General features: G+C 39.1%; 2 protein-coding genes across 9 annotated transcripts in view; one reads left to right on the top strand and one right to left on the bottom strand.

Annotated features, from left to right (window-relative positions):
- Nucleotides 1-1,496, top strand: part of LOC135225172 (vacuolar protein sorting-associated protein 11 homolog) — a 230,146-nt gene extending 228,650 nt beyond the window's left edge. For 3 of the 4 annotated variants that reach the window (XM_064264426.1, XM_064264424.1, XM_064264425.1), the window contains one exon: nt 455-1,496. In XM_064264426.1, the coding sequence (XP_064120496.1) occupies nt 455-1,083 (629 nt within the window). In that variant the 3' untranslated portion in view covers nt 1,084-1,496. The remainder of the gene's footprint in view (nt 1-454) is intronic. The other variant, XR_010316924.1, reaches the window with a different exon arrangement.
- LOC135225173 (protein PRRC1-like) overlaps nt 1,133-24,213 on the bottom strand; it is a 56,091-nt gene continuing 33,010 nt past the window's right edge. For all 5 annotated transcript variants that reach the window (XM_064264432.1, XM_064264427.1, XM_064264430.1 and 2 more), the window contains exons 3-9: nt 16,487-16,910; nt 13,907-14,094; nt 10,793-10,895; nt 10,510-10,677; nt 7,006-7,075; nt 6,152-6,271; nt 1,133-2,961 (exon numbers count right to left, since the gene is read on the bottom strand). In XM_064264432.1, the coding sequence (XP_064120502.1) occupies nt 2,845-2,961; nt 6,152-6,271; nt 7,006-7,075; nt 10,510-10,677; nt 10,793-10,895; nt 13,907-14,094; nt 16,487-16,910 (1,190 nt within the window). In that variant the 3' untranslated portion in view covers nt 1,133-2,844. The remainder of the gene's footprint in view (nt 2,962-6,151; nt 6,272-7,005; nt 7,076-10,509; nt 10,678-10,792; nt 10,896-13,906; nt 14,095-16,486; nt 16,911-24,213) is intronic.

Genomic DNA, 24,213 nt, shown 5'->3' with positions numbered 1-24,213 from the left:
TAAATACATCACTTGGTTCAGTGTGGTCTCTGACTCTCTTCCACCCAAGCTACGTATCTGATGCCACATGCCAGAGATTCCCAGAATATACAATTTTTTTTTATCAAAACTGGTTTCCAGCTGGTGCCAGAAGATTTATCCCAATGTTAAGTCCGAAGGTTTGTTCCACGTATGAACTGATTTCCCCTCTCATACATGTACATTTCAGTTACTTATATATCCTTCAATAAGGATTCCACATCTATTTTTCCTGACCAAGTTTTCCTGTTGTACCACCAGTCTGTATCATCTTAAAATCATTCAGTTGTCCACCCTAACCTGGTTCTTTATATACTCACCTTTATGCTAATATGTAAAATCTTACTAAACTCTGCACATTTTTGCCACATACTTTAATTGCATATTTAAAAGGTTAATTGAATTGGTATCTTTCTGTCCATTAACTTATTTTCAGGAGTTGGAGGAGAAGGGCGTTTGCGTATGGGTGAGCGCCATGGCCAGGGAGTTGTCGAGGTTGAACCAGAAAGCAGAATTAGACTTGAAGCAAGAGGAGGAATGCCTGGGAAACCAACAGATACTGGATTTTACTCCAGTGAAGGCAGGATACGGCAAGACGTTCCAAGTAGAGTTGTAACTAGTCCAACTGAAGGTCAGATTCGATTAGGAGTGTCCTCTAATGTTACAGTTCCAACCCCAGAGAGTCGTGTTAGATCTGCAGAAAATTCAAGAGCAGGAGGATATAGCCCCAATCTACATGATCACATTACTGCATCTCCAGTAATAAGTCATGACAGAAAGTCAAATGCATCACCAGTGGAAAGTATATCTGCACATATAGCAAATATGACCTTAGTTCAACCAAAAGATGATGCAAGTGTTAATCCATTTGGTGATGAATTTGAAACCGAGCAAATGGGAACTAATCCTTTCGAAGATGATTATGATGAATCAAAGAATCCATTTGCTGGAGACTCTCCTGAACATACAGGCCGAGATGACAAAAATCCCTTCTCAGATAGTACTGACAACCCTTTTGCCAAGGATGACTATGACTCAAAATTAAATCCATTTGGTGAATCATGAATTTACACAATTATATAGAGGTAGTAGTAATTTCTTTAATATTCAAATATGGCTTTAAATCTTTATTATAAAGATGTCTGTTTAAATACATTTAATATAGTTCCAGCTATTATAGAAATTTAATTAGGTTTTTGGCATGAAACACCGGTTGCTGATATAATTGTTCTTTTTGGTAACAGAGACTGATTTTTTAAGTCAATTTTATCAAATTGTACATTGCAAAATGTGTGGTACCAATGGAAGACCATGTCTTAACAATTAATGATGGACACCAATATTTTATTCCAAATTAACTTTACTCCACAATTGTCCTTTCTGTTCCTCCCATTGTAACAGTAGCATACGTATTGCAGTAACCACAGGTTAAGTAAATCTGCATGTAAAAATAAATCTTATATATTACCTAGAAAATACCTATGCTGTTTAATTCCCTTCCAACAGTGATTTTAAAGGAACTGCACAAAACACAAATCCAAGTCACAAAACTCAAAGTGGTGCTCAAGGAAATTCAGATTTTCTGAAACCACAGATGACTAAAAATTACTCTGAGAAGGAAAATTTAAATTAACGTGAGAAAAGATGAAAACAGTTTTTTCCGTAGGCCTTCTTTCATGACCACACTCATTTACAAAGCACTCACCCACAGAGATATTACAAAAATATTAACTTTCATACGATAACTGGGCAGCAAGTAAATTCCACCATACCTCTAAAATGGACATAGGATCTGATGAATCTTACAATTTTATATATCACAAGCTGGAAAAATACATAATCATTCCATTAAAAAGTAATGACTATCACTGAATAAAAAATGTGTATATATATACATAAGCAATTAGAGACGTAGTACACAAAATATCTAAATACAATTCCTTCTAATAAATTTGATACAGATGTCTGTCCTTCACCCAAGCAACAAATAGTAAATCAAATGTAACTCCTAAAAATCAACACTATGACTAATTAACACAACCACATGATTAAAGAACTTTTACTTACTAAATACTTGCAATTCAAACTGAAAGGTATACATAACTATAGTGGTGTCTTCTCAATTAGCCACTGGATTTTGCAAAACTAGAACATCTGAAAGAATATGATTAACTTAAATGAGGAAGGAAGAGGAATACAGTAAAGAAAAGATACAGTACAAAGCTATGTGCAAAGTGTTATTGGATTTACAAGACTCAAAATTCTTTAAAAACTTCAAAAGCCTTTACATTTCAAGATGCCATGTGACAGACAAATTTTATTCTTACAAGCACTACCACTTGGAAACTTTTATAATTATAAAACTCTAGCTAATTCTTTCATAAAAATTATGCAACATATTTAAAGAAACTACACAAACAAAAATATAAACTTAGCACTATATATTTTTTTGTTCATAAGTACATTATAATTATCTTAAGCATTTCCTCCTGTCTGTCAAAACAAAGGTTAATTTAATGGGTTCTGATTAAAATTTCAGTCTGCTAACTGAATTTTTAAGTGAACTGTAAAGGCAATGCTAAGTTACATATAATGCAAAGAATTATAGTGTAGGACTAACAAATATACATAACTAAAGTCAAGCTAAAACTGTAGTAATGCAATAACCTCCAATATAACAACTATAAACAAGTCATAATACACTTTATATGTTGTACTAGTAAGTACAGAAAAATACAGTTTTCTAAAACAAAGTAGATAGCATATCACTGTTTCCCTTTGTGATGTCCGATTACTTTACACAACTTAGTGATGACAGGTCTTGTCTCAGTTAATTGGAGGGATTCTGGATTTATAAAGACCAGCTAGTGTGCGAGCTGCCAGAACAATCAGTTCCCTTCTTGTTACACCCGTCAGAGTTTCTTGCCATACTGTATGGTGCACCTGCAACATTCAAGACAGAGAACCTTAACACACATTAACACAAATCATGTCAACAGATGGATTGTGAAAGTAAAATGCTGCCATGATCTGATTTTAGCCTCCTGAGGAAAAAGGATTAAAAAGTTTGCTAAAGCAAAATATTTTCATCTGCATTATAATTGAACATTTCATAGTGATACACAGGATGGCCAACATCATTACCTTTTCGTCATAGTAATTAAGTTCTCATATATAATTTAATTTTGCTACATAATGCTCAAAATTAAATTCTCATGCAAGTTCAACAGCACCAAGAACTTGACGTTGAAAATTATTTACAAAGTGAAAACATGCAAACCCCTGGGAATTTCAATGGTCTAGTTAAAACTTTAGCAATTGAAAACTGCAGTTTGCTATATATACTTCATATGTTATAGTAAATACAAAATACAAAGAGTCACAGTAAACAAAGTAATCTGTTTCAAAAAGAGACAGAATAATTTATAAAATCCTTATGAATTTTTTTATTTTAATAATTCACTACTACTTTCCAGAGATGGCTACTCACATGGCCAGCTGCATTTAACTAGAAAAACATTTGCAAAATAAATATGGAAAAACCCAAAAATTTATAGTTTTCACTTAATAGGTAACATATTAATCGTATACTATTTAATAAAATGTTATTGCTAAGGCCTACCACAAGACACAAAAAAATATATTTCCTTTAATACTGTGGAAGAGTGATGTAGTAGTTGCATTTGACAACGTTCTAAAGGGTCACTTGAGAGAGAGAGAGAGAGAGAGAGAGAGAGAGAGAGAGAGAGAGAGAGAGAGAGAGAGAGAGAGAGAGAGAGAGAAGGGAGAGAGGAGAGAGAGAGAGAGAGAGAGTGATGTAGTGTTGCGAATTTTGCAACGTTCTAAAAGGGTCACTTAGAGAGAGAGAGAGAGAGAGAGAGAGAGAGAGAGAGAGAGAGTGGCCGGTTGTGTTTGATGGAGGCAATAGGAAGGGTTTGGATGTTTTGTGTATTTGCTATGTTGTGTTTTGTGTTTACTTTTTGTTGTTAAGGTAGCATGTATGTATGTTTGTTTGTTTGTGTGGTGCTTTTATGTTGCATGGAACCAGTGGTTATTCAGCAACGGGACCAACGGCTTTACATGACTTCCGAACCACGTCGAGAGTAAACTTCTATCACCAGAAATACACATCTCTCACTCCTCAATGGAATTGCCAAGAATCGAACCAGCAACCACCGAGGTGGGACACTAATACCATACCAACCACGCCGCTGAGGCGCTTCATGTATGTATGGGGAAGGTTTGTGTCTGTGGTTTTCTGTTGTGAGAGAGAGAGAGAGTAGGGTGTGTGGGTAGTTAGTGAGTGAACTGCTTGTTGGCGAGCTGTTGGGTTCGTCTGCGGATTCGTTTGCGGAGCCTTGAGGGAGTGAGAAGTGATCAGTCTGTATTTGTCAGTTAGTCAGTCATGGCAGTATTTGAAGGCAGTTACTGGTGGTCAGTTGTCATTGTATGTTTTTTATTGTTTTGATATTGAGTAACTGAGTTTGTTGTGCTTGTGTCCATCTGATGGTTGTTGAGCTAGTGAGTGTCTGTTGTGTTTGATGTTTTTTGAGTTGTTGAGAAATCTTGATGTTGACTGGTGTTTGTTTGTGTTAGTGATTTGTTGTGTTTTTTTCAGTTGTTGAGAAATCTTGATGTTGATTGGTGTTTGTTTGTGTAATTTGTTGTGTTGTATTTGGTGGTTGTTGGTCTAGTGTTGGGTGCTAGTGGATGAGTTTGTGTCTCAGCGACTGTATCCAGTGGACAGCACAGCGTCTCGCCCTGATTGTGTCAAGAATTGGTGAGTACATGGTTTTTGGAGTTTGTTTTACCTCGTTAAACCAATAGTCCTGTTAGTAATTAGTAACATAAAGAGGAAAGTGTGGCAGGGGGAAATTTTGGCAGCTGGCCAGACTTAACGTAAATGTTGGGAAATCTTGTTTGCTTTCCTTGTCTAGTGCAATGTGCAGATTGTTAACCTGTACATTGCACTAGACTGGTATGGTCAGTGAGTTCTCTTTGCCTTTTGCTCTTAATATTTTACACAACAGCTCTTATCATCCAAATTAATCTTATGTGATGATTGTATCTTGAATATGTCGTATAATATGTCCAGAGCAAAATTTCTAAGTGATTCATGAGAACAGGCCTTGTAGCAACATAGGACTTCTGTTTAACTTATTATGTACATTACTGGAAAACTTGAAAGGGTATGTATTACAATGCCCCCTTGTGACCTTCTGCATCCCATGTAACCTTTCAACCATCACTTTCTCATACAGTCCAACTTCTGATTTCTATTGCCATTAAGTAACTGTCATGAAAACATAAGATATCAGTCACTTCCTAGAAGATGTTCTTCAAATAATCACTCTGCAAAGGATCTCAAAGTTTTTATTCTTATTCCAACCGATGATAACTTTTCGTCTATGATATAACTGCTTACCTGAGGGGTCTGACTAAGGGCCAAAAATGGACATAATTCTTATAACAGTGTTTAAAGACATATCCTGACCCTCTCCAACAACCTTCATTATACTAAAGGCAGTCCCCGGGTTACGACGGGGGTTCCGTTTTTGAGACGCGTCGTAAGCCGAAAATCGTAGTAAGCCCGAACATCGTAAAAAATCCTAAGAAAGCCTTACTTTTAATGCTTTGGGTGCATTGACAACTATGTAAACTGCATTCTTATTGCATTTTTCATCAGAAAAAACTTCAAATATTGTATATGTTACATTTTTTTGGCTTTCTAGTTTTCCTCTGATGTTTACTCTGTCACCATGCAATCCAATACAAAAAATAAGGAAAAAATTTACATCTCATAGCAGGTGGCAAGCATTGTGTGGGTCAGATATTCTAAATATAACCCTAAAAAGTAATGTGTGGCTGATATTACTCAACCTTCTTTACATTTTGACCTATAATACATTATTTTGTTGTCTTGATTTGGCCCTCATAGGGCATTTGTGGGTTCAAATGCTTGCAAGACTGATGTGAAGTCAAATGCGACCAAAATAATATTTGGAACTCAAAAATCCAGTGTTTATGGTACCAATTACGTGGTGCATGGAGAGAATATGATTGCAATGAACTGAGGAGAGAAAATTTTATAAGCTACATGATGTTCATAATCAAACTCATCCTATCTACTTACTTGAAGGTTCTGGCTTGCAATACTTCCAACAGTGGTTGCAAAACCTGTGCTTTTGAAAGGATAGTCTGCTGGAGTTGCAGCTCGTGCTAGAGAAACAAAATCAGGAGGGACTGGAGTTACCTGAAAAAAGTTACAACTGCTATAACAAAATGTAGCTTCTGGAAAAAATAACTTTCCAAACAAACAAAATCATCCATCACATATTCCAGGTGTAACAGCAGAACTTGGTGTATTATGTCCAAATAGATGTCTGAAGTTTTTACTAATGGAGTGGTAAGTTAGTTATGGAAGAATCAAACAAATATTTGTGATAAATCTGTGAATCAGTGCTCTTGATTTTCAATACATCACACAAAGTTACTAGGTCTCAATGAAGGAGTATGGAAAGTTCTCTTAACTGAGGTAAAACATATCAATTTGCTGACTATAGCAGCCAAGCATACTGCATAACATTCATTGTGTGTAGAAGGGGTCAAGATTTTTTAATGCTGATCTAAAAGTAGGCGGGGACAATAATTACATCTGGTTGTGACCTATGATATGAAAATTACATAATTACATCTGGTTGTGACCTATGATAAGAAAATGACATAATCTCATTAAACCAAAGTTTTTCTTTAATGGAGCACTACATATGAAATCTGGTCAGGAGCATCACTTACTGGCCTGCACAGGTAAAGAATAAAAGCAACTATGCTATGGTTTACACATAAGAATCTCTGACTAAAAAAAAGGGAGATAACAATTGCTTCACAATACTAAATTTGGATTCTGTGTTCTGAAGGCAAACTTCAAGTAACTAAATCGCTAAAAAAATATCAAGGTTGAAGTCATTTACAGTATAATCAGCTTACCTGAGTGTAAGTCTGCAATATAATATCCTCTCCAGGATCATCTAACAACAAAAGCCCCACATCATACCAACTGAAAGAGTCAAAAGGAAATTGGTATATCATTTTACAATTTCAGATGAAACTTGTTCTACCAAGAAGCTGGAGATCTAATGAGGATATGGCAGTGATATACCTTGCTGAATATACAAAACTTGTGGCAGTAAATAGTGACAAGATATTGGTAGATGTTTTTACTAAGCTTTTACGATCTTGGAAATTTTTTATTTTCAGATGAAACATACTCTATCAAGAAGCTGGAGATATACTGAGGATATGGCACTCATATATCTTGATCAAAATACAAAAACTGTAACAAGCAAATGGTGATAAGGCATTAATATACATATTTTTATTTAAGATTGGAAACATTTCCTTCAATAAAAATGTGAGCAGAATGACTACATAAGAGTAAAAACAGGATATTTTACTAGAAATTTCTACTCAATACTTAAGATATTTTTGTATTACATTTATAACCTCCATGTCATACATCTCTTTAACAGACACACTGAACAAGTTACAATTCTGTTATTCAAATTTTAAGCAGCTATGGATCAGACAACAAGAATGACGACATATGCCTGCCTGCACATTACTAATAGCTGACAGCCATTTTTTGCTTTCTTATAAAATGGACTGAAGCACCTAGGAAATTTTGTGGCACACAAGAGGGATAATGATAAATTAATAATTTTATAAAAAAAAAAAAATTTCACATTATATCTTGTCTTGGCCTGAGATGAACTATTACAAGAGAAAAGAGCAAATTCTAATTCTTCAGTTGTAGACCATTTCTCATCATACAAGTCTTCATCTGTTTCAAAATTTATATTTGCAGACTCACCATTTGTTTATTCTCATAAAAGTATGCATCAAGATTATGTTTGCTGATAATACTTTCTATATGTTTTCCTAGTACTATGTTTCATATTAAAAATGAATTATGAACCATTTGCCTGTTAATGTTTATCCATAACTTGGTGGTCTATAGGTGATGTACTATTTATTTTTCCTTGATTTTTACTTATTCTTGAACTGGTGTGCTGTCTGATACATTAGAGATGCTCATTTGTCATTAAGTTTTCTTCCTTTTATTACATCCAAAATCTCATTGATAATAGACAATAAATAACTATTGGAATTTTAAGTAATTTTATAATAGACAATAAATAACTATTGGAATTTTAAGTAATTTTAGAGTGTAACACCTAAAAAAATCAATAACATGTCACTTACAGAAATCTGTGAATTTGATTTGTTTCTGATAAGTCTTCTGACTCCCACAGAACTTTTCTTTTACTGTCATTAAGTAAGGCTTTTGGGAAATACAGCCTGACATGAGTATTTCATCTTATTCCACCGACAATGTCATCTACTTGAATTTTACGAGTGAGGTAGCATGACGTTCAATCTCACCCTCTTCTAGTTCAGGTATATTCCTAACAATGTTATTCTTCAAGACATTTTGTCAAAAAATAACTTGGTTTGATGAAGGACAAACTTGTAAAAAACTGGTTGAAGAAATAGGACACTTATGTAGAGAAACAAATACATATTGATGTAACTTGAAAAAGAGGGGCACTCATAGACAGATAACCCGGAGGGAAGTGTGACGTCATATAGCAAGACAACAACCCATCCAAGGTTGGTACCCCTGATAGGCCTAACGCCACCCACATCCCCTCCATCCTGTGTGTATAGGAGGCTGAAACATACAACAAAGATGGCGATGCTCCCCCTCTCCTCGCAGGGAAGGAACAAGCATAATTAGGTACAAAACTGCCCAAAACCCCTCCTGATGCCTCAAACAATGAATCATTAGAAGAAACAATGAATCGTTAGAAGAAACCGAAAGGGCATGGGAAGCATCAAATACAGGTGACAAAACACATGGAACAGCATCACGCATTGTTGCAACAAAAGAAGCTGAAGACGCTTGGTCATCCAAACATGGTGGTGACTCCTTTTTCTTGTACTGACCCTTTTCATAAAACTTTTTCCATTGTTCCACCACCAACAACAACAAATTAAAAAATGATTAGTAACTGTACATATGTTTTCTCTGCACCTAATGCACATTGGGTGAGGATCCGTAGACACCAAAGTTAAAAATCTCAAACAGGGAAACCCACTCATTCCAGGGCATTTCCTTTGTTTCTTGCAAGATCCCGAATAAAGCTTCATTGATGAGGCAAAACCCTCCATGATCTCTCACAACTTATACAAACCTACCAGATCACACCCAGAGAAAAGATAGATAAGAAAAAACAGGCAAACTAAACCGGCTTTATAGAGTAATCAAGTCCTCTCTTAAAGGCAGTAAGAAAGTAACTGATGAGCACATGGGATGCCCAAGGCATTGTGGGAGCTCCCACATATCCTGTGAGCAAGCACAGATGCCAATAGTTCCTGGAGTACACAAGTTTTTTATTAATTTTACTGGATTTCCAGCTGGCGCTAGATTATCCCAATGTTAAGACCGAAGGTTTGTTTCATATATAAACAACCACAAATTGGAGAACAAATCCTCATGATTCCGAATCTGAAATTAATGAAACAGATGGTGTAGCCTCCTCCTTCCCGGGAAGGACATTAGAGCTCAAGGGAGAGGGGGCTACATTAAACTAATCATCATCCTGCACAACTCCCAATACTTCCAAAGACGAATCGATGGAAGAAAAGGAAGGAGACAAAGGTACAACTGCAGCAGGGGAACACCTTTGGAAGAGGGTGAGGCTGAATCGTCTAACCGAGAAGAAGAAAACCCCTCCCAAAAAGGACAAGTAGAAACTCTGCGATGTTCCCTCTTCTTGTAAAATACTCTCCACTGCGAATTAGGCCAGGCATGACATTCCGGGCAAGGATTAGTAACAGTACAATAATTAGAGCAGCACCTACTGCATGTCCTATGAGGATCTGTAATTGTAGCAGCCAAAAACCTGGAGCATGGAAAACCCTGAACGCTCAGGCACATGGATTGACGGGGCTGTGAGGACTCGGAGGACTCCATGACAAAACACAGACACACACAGACACAACTGAAAGGACAAAGAAATACGGGCAAACAAAGCCACCAGCTTGGAAGGAGAGCAACAGCAACTACTCTCTAAGGTGGTCAAAGAAAGACTGATGCGTCACAAGGTATTGTGCTTGGTCGGTGACCAGTGTCCACCTCATATACGCATGAGTTGCCAGATTTCACAGATTCCTTGCTTACCATCTTTGATTGTTTTAACCGGTTTCCAGCTGGCACAAGAAGATTTATCCTACTGTTAAGACCGAGGGTTTGTTCTGCATATGAACAAAAGAAAGTTGCAGCTAAATGGTTGAAAGGCTACTTACAAGAACCTTTAGCATTACAAATTGCAAACAATAACACCCTACAGTGATGAAAAGCAACAATAATTATTTCACAGTATGTACTACTTACAAAAAATAACAATAAATTAATAATACCCCACTTACCAATCAGGAGTGAGTTCTACAATGAAATTTTCAACAGAGATCACTGGCTGTTGTGGATGCACTTTTCCTGAAGATCTTAGCACATTGATTCGTTCTTCACCTGACTGTAAGGCAGCAGCAAATCCAACTGGCTGGGCTGCAACACTTTCTGACTGAGCTGGGATTCCTCTGTTGGTATGAAAAAAGTTGCACACAGATGTCAAAATTATTGAAACATGAGCTTTGTAGGTCAATACTAAATACTATTCAAGAAGGAACAGTTAATAAAAAATAAGATACTAACACAACTGTTGCTTTTCCAAATACAAACTGGAAGGCTTCTCTTACAGCTCCAACTTTCACTTCCTTGTCAGAGGCAACAACTATGTCCATATCTCCCCCAGAATCTGAAATAAGCATAATTTGAAAAGTCAATTACATCAGGCAGCAATGCATTTAATACTAAGGTTACAACTTAGTCCGACATACAAAATATGACCTTGGATAGGGTAATTCATTTTTCAATGGAATCCAGACAACTGAAATCAAACTGCAAAATGCGAACACCATTTTTATATTACTAGCAAAGATTTGTTACCAGCTTATTAATAACATCATAAAAAACTGAATGTTATCAATGCTATATTGGAAGTCACATCTGACAGTTACTTCCACAAGATACAAGCTAGATCCCAAATTGGTAAATAAATCTTTGATATTTTTTCATAAAAAATACTTTTAATTGGTTAAAGAATTGAATATGTAACTTCTTATTTGCCTACAGGAAGTCTTTAATTAAAATTAGTCCATTAATGTATCCTGAAATCATATAAGACACTTCAGTTCCTCTTAAAAAGAAAATAATAATCAGCAAATACAAGGATCATTATTTGTGTGTTGGCAATGGAGTTCAATCTCAATCACTGAAGCATACCAAATATTTTTTTCCCAAGGGATGGTAGTTTGCTTATAATAATTTCAGTATAGCCTCTCTTGATTGTTAACGACACCATTTTAGTACTATTAAGCCTAAAATTAAATTTTTTTTTATAAATCTGCATTTTTCACTGAAAACCTAAGGTCTTTATGTAGGGGAAAATCTCTCAGCACTAGCTGGATCTGGTTAAAAATAAATCAAGGGCTGGTAACAGCAGGGTGATAGTCAATGAGGAGAGAGTAAGCAGTCTGAAATCTCTTCCCCCTCCTGTGCTGTGTGATGCACAGTTTTAGGTTTAGGCTGCTGTAAGGTATAACTGCTAATTTTTGCTTGTGATTACCAAATCAGTTTTTGACACACTAGTTTCATTAAACTATTGATGCACTTGCAGTTTCTTGTGGTATGTCTGCCTAGTAGTTCATTAAATTCAATTTGTATGCTTTTGTTATTTTTATGTATTTTGTTATTTTGTACTTGTAAAGAACATATTTAGTTTGTTAACTTAGGAAGGTGCTGTACTAAAAGTGCATAGGTTTTCCTGGTACAACTTACAATGAATACATGTCTAGCATAAAGGGCACGTGTTGACAAAAATTAGACACTGGAGCAAGGTTTGTTCAACTGATTTCTCTTTTTCGACAAAAAAGACAGACATGCTGAAGGACAGGATAAGACCGAAGGGACAAGAAAGGTAGAAAAAACTATAGAGTGATACTAGCGTGATGCAAAAAGTGACAAGGAAGGCAATGAAAAAAGAAAAATAGCAATTATTAGAAGCTTGAGAAAATCCAGAGGATGAAATGGCAACCACAAAACACAGAACAAAATAAGAAAAGGAAGCAGGCTGCTTCCAAGGCAGGAGCTGAAACCATTAGACCATTATGTGATGGACTAGGAACTAGTATGTACTCCTATGGCTCACATAAGGCATTTGACATTTATAGCTAATAATTAGCTTATTTTGCCCTCCAAAAATCCAATAGCTTAACTTGTGGATGACTTATGCACCATTGTGTTGCACAGGAAATTTATGCCTGTATCATTTTTGGTTTCCAAAAATCTGTGTTTGATATAAAAGCAATTGACAACCTCAAAATGTCTCTCTGCCTCAAGGATGATCCAACATGAGTGACATATATAACTCCATCTCCTGACCAGTTTGGCATAGTGTTCTTTGCTTATCGTACAGCAACATATTCATACATTCTAGACCCTCAGCCTTCATATCTCCAAGATATCAAACCTCTTTTTATAGACAAGACTTTTTTTTTTACATTGTGATGTATTTCCACCTACAATAAACCCTCTACTTTTAAGTGTATTCAACCAACTGGGTGACGGTACAGACAAAAAATCTCTCCTCTCCATCTGTCTAACACTCACATTCCTCAGGATGCGTGCAAGATTTTCCCCTCACTCATAAGTTGTAAACATCATATTCCTAACTTAATGTGAAGTGGTCTTTAACATTAATACTCATTCTTAGTACATACTACTTATACTAACATCAAGGATCATTTAAAAAGGACACAAATTAAACATGTTTACATGCTCTCAGTCACAAGTGAAAACACAGAATGACTGAACAGATAGCCTAATTTCAGTACATCAAATAAATTAAAACATGCTAAAATCTAGTCAAATATAGCCTTATTTCACAAATAAACTTTAAAATAAATATGCTATATTTTATTAGAAATTTCTCTGTAGTTTAACATGCATATTATCACCTATTTTTAACATTTTCATTCTAATAAATAAATCATATTTATCCTATCCTATAATTCATGTATCTTTAACTCAATGCAAAACACCTTTTTCAGACCTTTTTAGCCTATTCCAGAGACCTTTCCTGTGCCCCCAACAAGAACAACAACAACAATAAGAACAAAGCAGTTTGTAAGGCTTACTCCCCAAGTAAGCAACAAAGCACAGGATGTCAACATCTGTCATCAAAGCCTACATGGATGCCCTTTCCAAAGTTTGTCTTTCATGGGATCAGGATGTCGCAAACCCCCCCCAAAAAAGAAGTAATTTTTACAGCAACAAACATAGGGGTTACAATATCTTATTCTGAATGAAATATTATTTCTGCTGTTCAGTTTAAAAAATATTTCTAAACAAAAAGTCTTTGGCCAGGACTCAGCAAGTTTAATTAAATTTTACACAAAGGCATCATTGTCTCTTCTGCTAAAAATACACAATATTATTACCTGGTAAATATGCAAAATTCTAAAAAGTATAAAAAAACTAACATGATAAGACCTACTACAGGAAACAACTTCAAATTGCATATTAAATATGTTGCCATCATAAACGCCCATGAACGATGAAATACACCTTAAGGGTCTCTTATCTTATATCCACAACTTTTTTCTTAAAAGAATATACTGTACAAATTCCAAAGCTTTTCATATAATTTGCACAAGTTTCAAATATATAAAAAAAACTACAACATGCAAAATTTATATGAATACTTACGTATAAATTCTTTCATCTGGGGATCCAATGTTGTGATCATAGTATCCATCGATGACCTGGCCTTCTCTGCCACTTTGTGACCCACGTTGGAAACAGTTCCTCGTATCCATCCAAACCACCCAGGCTTTGAAGGACCCACACCAACACCAGGAGAACCAAGGTCAACTGAAGCTTCTACATTACCAGCACTACCAAAGGAATAACCATAATTAAAGCTTACGTTCTGGTCGGCCATGTTCATCTGTATGCTGCCGCCAGGAAGTTCTCTACCTGCCGAGTCAAAAAACCCTGGCGCAGGGGGGCAATTCAAATGACTAAAGGATTTACTTAATGGGAAGCTAGGAACCTGTTCCTGATGAACTACCAAACAAGGCGGGGTGGGGGGAGGAGGGGGGTTATGGATAGGATTCCCTGGTACATATACTGGGTAGCTGTGGTGACGTGAATGTCCTTTCAATGATGTAACAGAATTCTGTTGACTACTGTACAAAACAAAAATAAGAAAAAATTGTCAACCAAATCAATATTCCAAATCAAAGTGTGACAATGTCTACACTTTAAAATACTAAAATTAAAGCTACTTATGTGACAACACTAATAGGAATACTTCTAAATTAGATCTGCTGTCACAATAAACGCTCACTGTAATTCTATGCAATATAAATAATCACAATACATATACGTACAGTGAATCGGAGTACATATATTAAGCAATTCATTTTGGTGACGTATTCAAATCAAGATGTAAATTTTCTGGTGTCATAACCAGATATATTTCTTTGCAGAAACGTTATATTAAATTACCCACTCACTTTCAAGAATGAAGCTTAAATAGCAAGACATACAGGTTGAGATATTTTGTAATTAAGTCATTGCTCAATTGATTCTTGTCAACATTACCTTAAATTTGAGCTCAAATAGGGATTTTGATTAAGAGTTCAATGCAGTTACTTGTAATGGCATTAAAACCACACAGCATACTTTGACACAAGTGTCTTCTTGACATAGAATGGGCAAAAGCATATAGAGATAACTAAATACTGTAGTTACCCAAATAAGTAAACAAAATAAATATTTTACTCAGCACAAACACCCATACAGTGAAATCTTTTGATGATGAACCTCTCATATCCCATTACTGGATTCTATAGGATAAAAGATAGAATCTATCATGGCCAGGTATTCTTTTAATTTTACAAGAAAAAGACAGGAAGGAGCACGGCAGGCTTAGTGTGGATTTTATGTAACAGTTTGCAGGAGTGAGGAGTAAGGTGCTGGGTAAACTTAGTACCTGACAGGTGAAATATTTGTGAAGTACAAGATTACTGACGCCCAAATTATGAGTGTAAATGGAGAATCATGCTGTGATAGATGAGCACGTCTCAGAAGTAAATTACTATTTCTGTAACCTTGTAGTCAAGCTGGACTTTAGAGCAGATGCTGAGAGGGACAATATGACAATAGATGTGAGAACAGTACGAAAAAAAAATAGAGTAGCTCCATCATAGATGAAATGTGGACAGATAGCTACATTACTGCTTAATAAAAGTTCCGTTAATAGAGAGAGTAAACTTACAACTGGTACATAAGGCCTGTATTGCTCTATTCAAAAGATACTTAGGCACTAATGATGACAAGAAAAATGGTGATAACTCAAAAGGAGAGACTAGAATATTCAGAATCCCGGCTAGGTCCTATTAAGAATGAGGACATGGTGCAGCGAAGAGCTGCGTGTCAGTAAGCTGGAAAATAGATCTTAAGGACTTAGAAGGTTTGGACTTATGAAAAGAAGGGACAAGGAACAGATGGTCAGGAAAGCAGTGTCCTTGTAAGTAATAGCACTAAGACTTTTAGGAAGGCCAATGAAATCATGGAAAAAAGGAAACAGATCAAGACCTAGACCTGACAGAAGTTCAGGCAGAATAAGAACTTGACAGAATTGTGTGGAGAGAGCTCACTTCTTGTCTAACCTCACAAAGAGAAATGCTGACATTAAAAACATTTGCAATGATGATGAGTGTGAGGGATAAAGGATTTATCGAGCATCAAATTTCAATCACATGTCCTTTGTTTGTTTGTTTGTTTGTATGGTGTTTTTAAGTTGAATGGAACCAGTGGTTATTCAGCAATGGGACCAATGGCTTTATGTAACTTCCAAACCACGTCACGAGTGAACTTCTATCACCAGAAATACACATCTCTGACCCCTCAATGGAATGCCCGAGAATTGGACTCACGGCCACCGAGGTGGCAGGCCAAGAACAAACCAACCACGCTACTGAGGCGTTACATGTCCTTTGTAAATCTTTTTCTCAAGCATCTGTCAAGACTATGATGCAATGGCCCTTTATAATTTTGTATAGTGAAGAAAAAAATTTATATTTTTTATTGTAGGTAACTGGTGAATACATATAAGGTTTTAAATTTGTGTTTAATAAAGTATTTGAGTTGTGAACTATGAAAGTTTTCAAAGGACTAGGAGTCTCTAATGACATTACAATGGACCACAACACATACACAAAAGCAGTTTTTTTTATATTGAAAGTATACATATATGCAAACTTAAAGACTTCCACATACCTTGGAGGTGGATTTAGATGACTTGTAGCTTGTACAGGTGGTCCTGGAGAAGGAACAAACGATGTTGCTGGTACTGATGTTGGTGCTGTAGAGACAACTGATGGAGAAGCAGACATTGTCAAAGGTGGGCCTGATGCTGAGGATGGTATCTTTGAAGGGGGTGCAGAAGGTGGAAGAATAGAACCTGGATTGGCAGGAGTAGGCGTTGCTGTCACCGATGATGGTAAAGATGGAGGAGGTATGACAGAAGGTGGAGCAGACATAGGTCCTGGGGAGGGGACCGGACCTGGAGCAGGTGAAACTGCTACAGCAGCTGGTAATGATACAGAGGGAGAGGAGACCGGGAGAGGGGACGCCAGGAAGGATGGAAGAGCTGCTGGTGGTGCAACATTGGTCAGGACTGAGTTGCTTCCTCCTGCTACATCTGGAAATAAAGATTTACAGTCTGTTACTTTATATATGTATGAAAAATATCTTTTAGACTATAGTACATGATCCTGGCATCATCAGAGTGGTTAACGGTTAACCTTGGACAGTTTATGCATATCAATAACCAAATTTAAAAGTTTAATACTGTATCAAATTCTCAGTGTGCAATATTGTATCAGAGTGCTACATAAGAATACCTACAATTAACCTAAAATTTTGCAATATATATGTGCATTCAACTGAGTTATGTGATAGCAATGAAAATTTTTTTTATAAATTTAAGCAATTTTTTTTTTTTTTGCAGAAGCATTCAGCCAGTGATACCCACATCAAAACTAGCACGAATTATAAAAAAAAAAACATCAAAAGATCGTTCAGCAGCTTGAAATTCCAACATGGAGTAATTTTCAAAGCTGGCCATTGAATTCAATGTTTTATCATTGAAATTCATTGAACTGTACATAAATATTCCTACCTCATCCATTATATTTCAGACTATGCAGAAACTAGGTGTGCTCAGTAAACATTATTAGAATTCAAATTTTGTACACATTCCCAAAATGACTGCCATATTTGTAAAATTTCTCACTCCTGATAGTAATTTTGTCAAAGTAACTTTGCGTCACTTGACAAGTTTTCTGTCTTGTGCCTGCAGAAGCTAATTCCAGCTTCTGCAAGGTATAAACAAGTTGTTTTAATAATCCCAATACAAAACCTAAGCTAAATTCTAGCAACATACTGTTTTCTTTACCAAGCCTAGAGAGACTAAAGAAGGTTGATAAATTTACAACACAGCAAAACCATAAGCTTATTCAAAATGAATATGCTAGGGACTAATGTGCCAATGATCTCCATTCCCTTTATCAAGTTTCCTACTCCAGTGTTGGTCCTCTGGGTTGGCAGCCGAACTAACTTTGATATCATACGCATTTTTTACCTTCATGCATTGCCTTCCATGGGTCAGGAGGCACCTCCATTGCAATGTGTGGAAGTTCTCCAAGTCTGTCTTCGATGGATGGTATCCTTTCGTCGTTCTCTCCTTTAAGAATCATCATGATCAGTCTTTGGGAGGAGAATGTTTCAAGGATTATACAGTACCTTGACTTGAGCTCTTGTTTCCTCTAGGGGCCTTGTCTCACTGAACATTAGGGATCCGAACCTTTTTTGTCTGTGCATTCTTGGCCATCTCTAGGTTGAACACCCTTAATGCTATGGATGTGGCTTCTTTGGGGCCTATCACTGGTCAGCCATGTATCATATAGGGTTACAGCAGTTGCTTACCTCTTCCTCATATTATTTCATAAGTCATTAAAGGCATTTGTAGCCAAATTCTGCTTTATGTACCTTATGACAGTGAGTGATTGTCTTTGCATTTTATTCCACTTCAGACCTGTTTCTTACAGGAGGGCCCAGAATCTGGACACCCTCTGAAAGCTATTCTTTTAGGATGGAAGCACTCCTTTTCAAACTGACCTTGCCTTTCCCTATCTGTCATTCTTATGTACATCTGATGGCATCATCTTAAATCTTAAACTCATCTGAATGATTCTCTCATAAATAATAATTAAACCTATTTATAATGAATTAGATGATTTTTTTTCAGTAAAAAAAGTTTTTTATATACAACTTATTCATTACTAATTGTAGTGACCACATCCCTTCCCTGTTCGCTCAGCTGGAGATTTTCCCAGTAAAATGAAGTAACTTACGTAATGCATGCTTGGTGAAACACATCTTTTTGTAAGTTTCTGTTTCATGCATTAGGAGTATTTTATGATGAACTGGCTTGTATGAACATTTTCTTTCTTTATAAATATAACATTTTTGTGATAAAATTAAGTTTTCTGGGCTCAGCTCGTGTCGCTGCGCGAAATATCCTTTAATCTATTATTTCTAGGGTAAATGTACTAACACATACAGAGAATAAATAAAATAAAGAAAAAGGTCAGTATAACTGACTCGCTCACCCTCCAGGAGGGTGTCGGTATGAACACTAGGCGAGTGAGACCACAACCACGAGCCAAATGCCAATAGAAATCTCCCACTACCAAATCCCTCCAAGAGGGGAGCCGACCCACAGGGTGAGCAGCTGTACTACTACTACTCCATCCATGCTGTCGACTGCTGCGCCCCTGGTGGTCATCCTTTTTCGTTAGCTCGCACGAGTCACAAGTGCTATTTTTCTCTCTGTGTTTTTTTGTGCCCTTTCTTCGGATTTTCGATAATGGAGCGTTCAGCTATTGCAGCAGCTAAGTTAAGTACTCAGTATTTACGGTTAGTGCGTTTTTTCCGTCCCTGAGACAGTATTTGCCGTTTTTAGGTATAAATACGTTCTCGGGGTCGGAAGCATGGCGGCATGGTCCTGCCTCGTGATGGGTTCGTTCTTGGTCTTCCATACCTGGAACATCCCCCCTTTCATTTACGCTCTATTTTGATTATCCGCGTTATTAAGGTCTACTCAGGTTGTCATGCATGCATGTTTATCACCTTATGTAGGCTTTTTCTATCCAGACCCTAGTCTGGGTTCTTTGTATCGGCCCCTGACTAGCTTTGAGTGGTAGACTTGCCTTCGGGTTAGTCGTACACTCCTGGATTTTTTCTCCTGCTTTTTTACCTTCTTTCTTTCATTTTTATTTTATTTATTTGTGTATTTTGTCATTATTAGGTTAGTTTGGCGTCTGGCTTAGCCTAGGTCCCGGCTCGCAGAGCCTATTCTACCGCTGATCAGTTCGGTTGCTTCCACATAGCTTCTCTCTGATCAGTTGGTTTTTGCCCTATGGGCATTTAGGCTACCGCTTTTCAGTTCAGGTTGCTTCCCGATAGCTTCTCTCTGATCAGTTGGTTGGCCTAGGTTGGGTTACCGTATCCCAGTTATCGCCTCGTGGTCACTGTGTGATCACGGGTCGGCCAGACGCCTGTCCAGTCCCCTTTCCCCCTACCCCGCTCTTCCATAGAGTCGGGCGGGGGTGGGTCGGTCTGTCCTTGCTCGCCTCACATACCCGAGCCTGCCTCCCCCTCTCCCCTCCACCGGAGGGGCTAGGGAGTCGGACAGACCCAGACTGGATCCGACCTCTCCGCTTCTCGGTCCGGCCGGGTGGTACGTTGTGGGGGGGCCCTGGCCTTCCCCCCCCTCCGTTACTGCCTTGTCGCTCCGAGTTAGCTCGAGCACGTATGTCCTCTCGCCCTTCCCTCCTTACTAGAGCTCCTCCCTATCGGAGTTCTGGTATCCAGCGGAAGGAGATAGTCCAACCATAGTTGGACAGGTGCATACAGCAGGTCTCTACTAACCTTACCGTTAGCTGAGTTACTACACTCCGCTTCAACTGGACCTAGTCCGGTTCGCTTGTGCTTAGGTTTAAGTTATTTTTAAGTTATCTTAATTATCTTAAACCAATCCCCCCCCCTCCCTATATTGTACCGGATCTTTCCGGGATTATAGCCTATTCAGGCAATGCAGGGAGGGGTTATGCCCAAATTTTTTCCGAGCTCCGGCATGTAACGGAGTTCTTTTGCCTTTTAGTCTGTAAGTGTTATCCCTCTAAGATACTCATGTGTCTTCCCACTTACAGGCCACCAACTGTGAGCATCCGGGATGTTCCGCTACACTTCAGGACCCCTGTGGACACGAAGTTTGCCGGTCCCATGCTCCATGCGCGACTCCGCACGGTGACATCCAGGTCTGGTACCATGAAACGTGTACCATATGTTACGATCTGGTGAGCCAGCTTTTGGAAGGCGTAAGTATTCCACCTCCAGTAGCTGCTTCGCTTCTTTTAGTACTTAAGTTTCCATCATTTATTAACTTAAGACATCTAGTTTAAGTTATACTCTAAGTTTTAGTTCTAAGTGATTCTTAAGTCTAAAATACGTCCTCTCTTACAGGCTCCGGCAGTAAGAGATACAGCACTGGCTACCCTGCGGGCCTGGGTCGGAGGTTTTGGCAAGAACGCCGCCAAGGGTCAGCCCTACATTCTTGAGAAGCGTCTGGCATTGCTCATCTTTCCCGGAGGCAGGGCGACGGGGTACGTCGACCCGGTAGATGCGGACCCGTCTATTGCCTTCATCCAACAACAGCTGGCGGCCTCTTTAACCGAACAAGACCAGGATATCTCCACGGATGTCGCTACCCTGGATATTAATGTTGAACCTATGGTAGGTATAGACGACCTGTTGGTCGAGGTAAGTAATGCAGGTACCCAAGGGTCTCCCTTGAGTCTGACTGTCTCTTCTACTCCTGCAACTTCTCCATCCTTCCAAGGCTTTACGGCTGATGAACTGTATACTCCTCCTGAGGCTTCGGTTAGGCCTAAGATCAAGTCTAAAATAATGACCTTGACTAAGACGTCATCGTCTTCGAAGAAGACGTCCTCGTCTTCTTCCTCGCGTAAGTCTCCGGCTCGTAATCCCAGGCCCAGACAGGTCTAAAGGCTCTAGCTCCGGCTCTAAGTCCTCGAAAAGTAAACCCAAGGAGAGATCTCGTACCCCGGCAGTATCACCAGTTCCGCTACCTTTGGTTCCTATTCAGAGCCTACCCTCCACCTCCGCAGCAGCTCCGGCTTTGGACTCCAATGCTGGCCTGTTGCAACAGGTGGGCGATCTAGTGGGTACCCTTAAGAGTAGTATGGAACAAATGATATCTCGCCTATCGGACAGAATCACTTCTCAGGATTCTATTATAGCCGGTCTAAGAGAAGCCCCTCTAGCCTCTCCCTCAACCTCCAACACTAGTGGATCTCAGCTTCCCCCGTATGACTCGCTGCCCCGTTTCTCCATGAACAATCCTTGGAGAGTAGCGTCATATGCCCCCTTCCAGGATGGTCTTATCTCCATACCGGAGTTCGGAACTCGAAGAATAGAGGACTTCGAGTTCTACCCGGAAGGCCTACAGCCTCCTTTTATAGGCTACGCAAGGCTCACGCCTTCGGCTATGGTTCGGGACGATAGGGTACCAAAGGAGACAGTCCTCTATTCTAGAGACCAGGCTCAGCGAGAATGGCTCAGATGTTTAGAGGACATGGATTGTTCAAACACCAAAGTACAACCATTTAAAAGTCCCTTTACCATTTTCACAATGGATGAAAGTACCCCGCTCCCGTTCCTAACCAAGATAGCAAGGTCGACCATCTCAGCAGCTCAGAAGGGGGAACCCATGCCTCAGTTGAAAGAAGCAGATCCCACATCTCCATTGCTCCCTTCAATCGGAGAATTGTGGGAAGACTTGCCAAATACATTCTCAGCTGGCAAACTCAAACCTGACTGTGCTATGGAGCAGTTTGGCGAAAAGCTACCCAGGCTCCCAGATAGTCTTATTCAGGCTGAATTTGACTCAAAATCACGACTAGCCAGATCAATCAACTCGATGGCTATGTCTGAGGTAGCAACCATGGCTTATGGTTCAGAACCAATTTTTAAGCTTATGACCAAAGCCCTGACTCAAACGGTGCAGTCAGATATGTTCGAGTTTGCCACTGCTAGAACGAATTGTAGGAAGCATGTCCTGCTAGAGGCAACCATTCGTCACGAACCGAATAGGTTACTCTCTTCCAACATCTGGGGCGCAGATCTCTTCCCAGAGGCCATGGTTAAGGAAGTACAGGCAGAGGCTACGAGGTTGAAAACCAGAGCCTTAAAGACCGTTGGGGTCTTACGGCTAGGAGGGCAGCAAGACCTGACACCTAAAGGTAAGGGACAAAGGAAACCCAGACGTTTCCAACCTTACCAAAAGAAACAACCGCGCTTTCCCCACAAGTTCCAGCTGTGCCGTTAGTGCAGACAGCCCAACCCTCCACGTCTAAAGGTCAATCACAACCTATTTATGTGATATCCCCTCAGCCTCAACCCTCCACCTCATATGCCATCTCTCCAGCTTACAATCAAGCCTTCGAGAGTCAAGCTTCTCAGAAGTATGACCGCTCGGGCAAGGGAGGCAGAGGTAAGCGGTCCTTTCGTGGAAGAGGATCGGGAGACCCCTTCAATAGGGGAAAGCACTTCAGAGGAGGCCGAGGTGGTTACAAGAACCAATGAAGAACTTCAGGTAGGAGGGAGGCTGTTTCACTTTCGCCACCGGTGGAACTTCAGCCAGTGGGCTCAGAGCATAGTGTCAAAAGGGCTGGGTTGGAGCTGGTTGACGAACCCACCTCCAGCCAGGCCTTTCCGTCAACTTCCTTCCAAGAATTGACAGAATACGCAGAGGACCTCCTTCAGAAAGGAGCTATAGCCAAAGTCAAGAGGTTAAAATTTCAAGGTCGCTTGTTCAGCGTGCCAAAGAAAGGCTCAAACAAAAGAAGAGTAATCTTAGACTTGTCCCGCTTAAACTTAGCCATCCGCTGCGACAAGTTCAAGATGCTCACGATCTCACAGGTGCGGACCTTACTTCCCCGTGGGGCCGTCACCACCTCTATCGATCTTACAGACGCCTACTATCATATCCCTATTGCAAGACACTTCCGTCCATATCTGGGATTCAAGATAGGAGACCAGACATTCTCCTTCAAGGTAGTTCCATTCGGGCTCAACGTGGCACCCAGGGTGTTCACGAAGCTAGCGGAAGTAGTAGTACAACAGCTCAGAGCGCAAGGGATTATGGTAGTGGCGTATCTCGACGATTGGTTGATCTGGGCCCCATCAGTCGAAGAATGCAACAAGGCCACACTGAAAGTGATCCAGTTTCCTAGAATATCTAGGATTCAAGATAAACAAATCCAAGTCGAGACTCACTCCAGAGTCAAACTTTCAGTGGCTAGGCATTCAATGGAATCTATCCTCACACACTCTGTCGATTCCATCTACCAAAAGGAAAGAAATAGCGAAGTCAGTCAAGCAATTTCTGAATCACAAACTGGCATCCAGGAGAGCTCAGGAAAGGATCCTCGGCTCTCTCCAGTTTGCATCAGTAACGAACATCTTGATGAAAGCCAAATTAAAAGACCTAACCAGGATCTGGCGCTCACGAGCAAATGTCAGGTCCAGGACAAGCTATCCTCAGTGCCTCTGATTCTAAAGAATCGGCTTCGGACCGTGGGCAAAAGTCAAGAATCTATCAGTGTCAGTACCCCTTCAGTTCCCTCCACCAGGGATCACCATCCACACAGACGCGTCCTTAAGCGGCTGGGAGGGTACTCCCAAGTCAAAAAGGTTCAAGGGATTTGGTCACCTCAGTTCCGTCAGTTTCACATAAACGTACTGGAGGCAATGGCAGTATTCTTGACTCTGAAAAGATTACTCCCACCAAGTACTCCACATAAAGCTAGTCCTGGACAGCGCAGTGGTAGTACATTGCATAAACAGAGGAGGCTCCA

This window comes from Macrobrachium nipponense, chromosome 13, assembly GCF_015104395.2.
Source record: "Macrobrachium nipponense isolate FS-2020 chromosome 13, ASM1510439v2, whole genome shotgun sequence".
NCBI lineage: Eukaryota > Metazoa > Arthropoda > Malacostraca > Decapoda > Palaemonidae > Macrobrachium > Macrobrachium nipponense.
This window is presented reverse-complemented; position numbering and strand designations above follow the sequence as displayed.